This window comes from Aptenodytes forsteri, unplaced genomic scaffold, assembly GCF_000699145.1.
Source record: "Aptenodytes forsteri isolate BGI_AS27 unplaced genomic scaffold, ASM69914v1 Scaffold97, whole genome shotgun sequence".
Lineage (NCBI taxonomy): Eukaryota > Metazoa > Chordata > Aves > Sphenisciformes > Spheniscidae > Aptenodytes > Aptenodytes forsteri.
Genome location: NW_008795036.1, coordinates 2,263,548 through 2,269,547, shown reverse-complemented (window position 1 = coordinate 2,269,547; position 6,000 = coordinate 2,263,548). Strand labels below are relative to the sequence as shown.

The following is a 6,000-nucleotide window of genomic DNA, read 5'->3' as shown; positions in this document are numbered from 1 at the left end:
GGTATACAATTCAATGGGTTGTGGTTTCTCGCGTATCAAAGATTGGCACTTTCCAGCTTTTTCTCCTACAACAGCTCGGATTATTCCATAATAGTTATAGAAAAAGAAGAAACAGCTGCCTGACGTCATCTGGCTTCAGAAACCGAGCTTAGCACCCTTACTATCATGATGCGTAGGCGAGCTGCTCATCACCATCTAGCGCTTGCTGCTTAACACTAATCCGACCGAGCTATACATTTTAACCCAGATTCCTTTTTAGTACATCTTAATAGAAACACAAGAGCGGCTCCTTCTGTTTGGCGTTTCCATAACATTATCATTCCCATACGATCCGAGTATCTTTCAATAGTAAGTACGTCAAGACACATGACTGACATCTGTAATATAAGATTTATCCCGTCTTTCCCCAGAGGGGGAGAAGTAGTGCAGCAAAGCACTTGTGGTATATGTTTGCTTGATTTTTTTTTTTTTTCTTTAAAGGTAGGACATGATGATGCTATTTCTATATTGGCAATGTGTATGTAAAATGGAAAGTTTCCTGAGGCTTGTGACCACCCTGAAATCCCAAGGACGTTACCATCCCTCTCCTGGCCTTGCGATCTGTTCTTCTACTGGATGCAACTGGTTGGTTTTCATTAATCTAATCCTCTGCCTCCACAGAGGGAACCTCTCCTTTCTCACAGGTCTCCTCAGTAGTTCGCTATTGCACTTGTTTTGGTATAAAAATTTACCTAGCTTTGCCTGGTTAAGCCTAAAACTGTGCCTCTAGTGTTGCAACGCCCAAAGAAACCAGTCTGAGGACACACACAAAGCCTGTGGCAGAGGAAGGAATGAAAACAGACCTTCCGGGGTCTTTGGGCTGCATTTATCCTAAAATGCCGTGGTTGAACATATATGGGTGTGTTAAAATCAAGGCAAGTAAGATGAACGCTAATGTTGGTTTTATTTACTGGGCTGAATTAGTCCTGTTAGCTGGACTGTAGGAGCAACTAGACCCCTGCATGCAGTCATGGCCTGTCCCTGTGATCTGCTGCTCCTCTTCCATTTCTTTGACCAGAGAAGAGTTTTCTTCGCTCATCTTACTGCTTAGCAGAACAGAGAAGCCCTTGTGCAGAGCTCATATTACCAGTTCCTTTCTAATTTATTTACTGTTTATAAATAATTTAAGCTTTCTAGCACTCCACTGCTGCTTCTCTCTCCCCAGGCATGCTTTTGTAAGTGAATTTGATCTCTGCTGGGACATCACTGAAAGTATCTGAGGAAAATAAAAGGTCCTTTCTTTGCTCAGAGGATGGGGAAAAACAGCTTAAAACTCGACATGGACGTTGTCTGGAGTCGAGGTCCGTGAGCAGTGACTGGCCCGACCAGGCACTGGTTTGGGCAGATGGATGCAGAAGGAAGCGGCAGGAGAGGTGAACCTGGAACTGAGCTCCTGCAGCAGCAGGCGCTGGTCAAGTCTCTTCAGCCTGATGAAGAGGGGGCTAAGCACTGACTTGATTACAGGGGATAGGTACTTTTTGGTAACTGAGTGGCACTTAGGGACTAAATGTATGGCAGGAGCCAATGGCTCTATCGTACCATTTCAAATGTCGCGCCTTCGTAAAAGCACTGTCCTGGGCTTGTAATGCAGATGGGATGGGAGGTTGCTCCTGGGGCTTCAGCACAAGTAATTAGGGGATAGGGCCATTACGTGGCTGTGGTAAGGTGGCAGGGTACTAGTGTCCTTTGCAGGCAGGGCCACCTGAAGGCATCAGTTTGTGCAGCATGTACAGCTCTGCTCATGTGCAGGATGCTGGACACGTGGACTTTGGTGCTTGTGCTGGGGTCGGTGCTGCAGAGCCCCTGGTGCGTCAGGCCAGCATATTGCTCTCCCTGTGTGAAACAGCTGGGCATTTCACCTCCTGCTGTCCTGGCACGTCCAACAGGTGTAGGGGCACTTCCCCATACATCGTAACAGGACACGCAGATTCCATACAGGGACTTCTAATTTTCCACACTGGGTTTCCCTGTTTAATTTCAACAGCTGATTAATCCTGAGCAGTAGTCAAAGCCTGCTGGCAAGTTTTCAAAATAAAGATAATAAAATGATTAGGCTTTTTTTTTTTTTTTAAATATCAGTCATAAAAACACAGTGTGGGTCCCCTGCTTCCTGACAGCACTGTGTAGGTTGGCTTGCTTTCAGCATAAGTGACAGAGGGCACAAAATAAAAATAACTTTCACTGGAATGTCGAGGAACAGATAAGCTTTGGGGAGAGGAATGCTTTGATTTTAGATTAGATCCTAAAGTTAGCTGGATATGCTGCAGTATAACATAAGGGGGAAGATTGCCGCATGATCTGTAGGCTTTTGTGCTAGAGCTGTTGTGAACTTTCGCAATAGCAATGGCTGGATTGTCCTATTGGATTCCTATTCCTAGGGAAAACTATCTAGGTAGAAATCTTAGATGTCCTAATTAGAGAATAATTAACGATATGACATTTTTCTTTGCTATTTTCTAATTTGGGCTTCTTTATGTTACGAGAACTGTGTTCAGAAGTAGCTGCTTGTGGTTTGTGCTCTGCTCCTGCATGTGAGCACAGCACCTGGCTCCTTGAGAGCTCTTGAGCTTTGCGGGAGGATTTGGGCATTCAGAAGAGAAGGGGCCAGTCATTTGCGATGCCATGACACCTTCTGCAACACGTCCTGCTGTCAGGAACTGTACGTTGCACTGCATTTACAGCAAGTAAGGAAGCGCTCTGAGGGACCTGGCCTGATGCAATTCCCTTTCTGCACTGTGTGACCTCGCGTTTCCCTCAGCGTGTCCACGCTGCACTTCTGCTGTGGGTTTTTGTATAGAGATACCTGGCTCAGGCTCTGTGTGTCCGTCTTGTAACTTCACATCTATGCATCTTTGACTGCCTTTGCAGTACCTAAGAGTGGGGGCTTTAAAACCTGAGGTTTGGTGCTGTGGGATGCAGCTAGGAGAACTATAATAGCTGCTGCACTTGTTTTCTCTCGTATGGAAGCATGGAATAACTATTTGAACTTGATCTAAGCTAGATCATGTCTCATGCACTGCAACCACTGGACACAACTAACTCACAACTGTGACAAGGCAGGCAGAATCAAAACCCTGTATGAGATTTGTGAGCTCTAAAAACTCCACCAGCAATACTGCGAATTTTTTAAATGGCAAGATTTCAAATGAAGAATTAAGAGTGCATGAATATTTAGATGCTGATTTTGGTTTATAGAACTATTTTCATGGCAGTGATTGAAGAGCCAAAAAAGATCCCCCCGCAATCTCTTCTTTAAGACATTGAGTCTTAAAGGGATAACAGTGTTAGCAATACCTGGTGATTCACTGAGGCTTCAGGTAAAACTGATTCCATTGTTTTCAAACCCATAAAGTCCCCTGTCGTAAAGACAGGGAATAAACTGAAAGGTGAATGCCACCACTGAGTTATCTACGTGTTTAAATGGTAAACTACCCCCAGGTCTTCGCTTTTTTACATTTGCTCAAAAATAGTAGTAGTCAGAATCAGCAAAAGTAAAGGACTTAGAAACAGCTGATGTCAAATTAAGGAAGTATTTCGAACTTTAGGTCCACGGGCATTCACATAATTTTCCAGTCATCTTCTTAAAGGATTATGGAAATAGAGGCAAAAGGTACAGCAGCCTTCAAAATTGAATTGCTTTGGCTGTTGGAAGGAGCGTTTGAAGGAGGTAATTAGCCTTGAAAAGAAGCAGCAGCATCTCACAAAGTCTCTCTGTAAGCTTTGATGTTCCTGGCTCTGTGATCCTTTCCACTGGGCAGGGGTGTAAGTTGGGGGTTTGAAGGTTCAGCAAAGGGTGCGGTGGGGGAAAGCCACGCATATCATAAATACACGTCAAACTAGCGTGTCTCGCTGCCCCCACTAACGTGCAGAGACCGCTACTGTTCAGGGAGAAAGAAAGGAAAGGTGAAAAGGCAATTACCTTTCATCTTGATGCAAAACTCCCCCAATAGGTTTTCCAGCTCTGCTTCTATGGTACACATGTTCTGTGTTGGAAAAGAGAATAGTGAGGTCAGACAAACCCGCTTTCTGCCTTTTTTTTTTCTTTTTTTTTTTTTTAAGGTCTATTTGGAAGGAAAGATTCTGCTATGCAGATGAAAGATATTTTGCAATAAAATCAATCTGCCAGAGCCATCCTTGCTGTTTAATGAGGTCTGGCCCTAAAAATGGCAGCTGAGCTATGCCGGCTCACTCTGAAGCTGAATGTAACCCCGTGCTCTTCTTCTTTGCACTCTAATCCTCCCGCTGGCAGAGGGCAGTTATGGCCCTTGAAGCGTAACCTGGTCACTGTCCCAGTCCTCTCCAGCCAGGACATGTGCCAGCAGCAGCTTCAGGCCAAAGTGGCTCCCAGCATGTTTTCAATCTCTTAAGAAACGTGGACTACATTAAGAAAAAAAAGACTGGGAGACGGGTACCGGACCCTCTCCAGTTCTTCCTTCAGATTTCGGAAGGCTGTCACAGCTTGTGTGCTGGGATGTTTGTAACACTATTAGACCTTTCTTCATCTACTGCCTGTTTAATAACATAGATGCTGATCACAGCAAGTAAAACTGGATAGGATGCAGCAGATGTCTGTATACACATGGGTTCCAGCTAACCTGCCATCCCAAAATCTGCGGGAAAGACGTAGTTAGAATATATGTAGGTTTGGGGCAGATTTATGGGTTTTTTGTGTGCAGCAGTTCCTGTGTATAACCCTGCTCTTGTTGGACACAAACATTATTATTTCAAGGAAGTCTTTGGGCCCATGTAACCTGTCTCTGTAAGTCATCAGGTATTCACCGGAAGACAAACAAATAAGTAATAATTCATCTTTGCTGAGTTTGCTTTTAATTCTTTTATCTGGATGAAATTCTCTCCAAAATCAGCGTCAAAGTTCCCATGGCCTTCAAACAGTGTGAGAGCGAAAGACTAAACTGATGAGGATGTACCTCTGTGTACTCCTTGGAACTCCTGTTGATTTCAGTTAAACTCTCTCGAGCTGCTTTGCTGGCAGGAGACATTGCAAAGGCTTGCTTCATTTTGCTGGCACCATCACAGAGACGTCTTTGGATACAATAGGCTTCATAAAGCTCATCCACCTAGTGGGAACAATGAGGGTACATTGAAAAAAACCTGAGAAAACCCAACAAAATAAAACCAACAAACAATAAGTCATTTGCATTACAAGGAAACTAAGCCCAACTGTTAGATCCATTGAAAGGGGTGAGCAAATGAAGCTGTGATACTGTTACAGTCTATGAAAAAGAAACACAAGATAAAAATAACTTCCACTGTAAAAATCTCATTACAGCAACACCAGATGCTGCCAGCAATTCACCTGCCTGCCCCACATGCCTTTAACCATTGCTACTCCCTTTCCCCCCGTCTGGGCTACGTACAATCATAACGGTAGGGCAGGCATGCAGCAAGCTTCTCAAATATATTGGTGTGGAAGAGTTCTTTCAAAGGCAACTGCAACGTCCACACTGCCAAAGGGGACTGGACGCACTAAATGGCACATTTATGGCACACAGGGCCAGCAACGTCTCCTGTATTGCTAATGCCAGCCGTGGATGGCAGGAAGGAGGGAATGATTCTTTTTGAATTCTCACTGCCTGTCCTCCAGAAACTGGGAGTCATAGTCAGAATCAGCACAAGTAAAGGACTTAGAAAGAGCTGATGTCAAATTAAGAAAGTTTTCAACTTCAGCTCCACAGGCATTCACGTAATTTCCTAGTCATCTTCTTAAAAGTCCTTTGGCATGACTTTGGCACCTAACATTTTGTAAGCACTCTGGCAGTTCTGCAAAACCTACTCACACACAGTTTAAAGTCTCAGCTGGATCTAGCTTCAGAGTGCAGTGGCTTTACGTGTGTCTCATGCTGTGGTTTCCCTTTTCCCTCTGATCCCTGCACTGAATGTATACATTTACTCCATCTGAGCTGTTCGGTGGGAGTCTACAATGGTATAGCTGGTGTGTAT

At 44.3% G+C, this 6,000-nt stretch overlaps 1 protein-coding gene across 1 annotated transcript in view; it reads right to left on the bottom strand.

The window, feature by feature from the left end:
- The window catches only part of FAM65B (family with sequence similarity 65 member B), a 71,746-nt gene that overhangs the window by 23,930 nt on the left and 41,816 nt on the right, over positions 1-6,000 (bottom strand). The window contains exons 7-8 of the mRNA XM_009276662.2: positions 4,968-5,117; positions 3,953-4,022 (exon numbers count right to left, since the gene is read on the bottom strand). Coding sequence (XP_009274937.1) covers positions 3,953-4,022; positions 4,968-5,117 — 220 coding nt within the window. The remainder of the gene's footprint in view (positions 1-3,952; positions 4,023-4,967; positions 5,118-6,000) is intronic.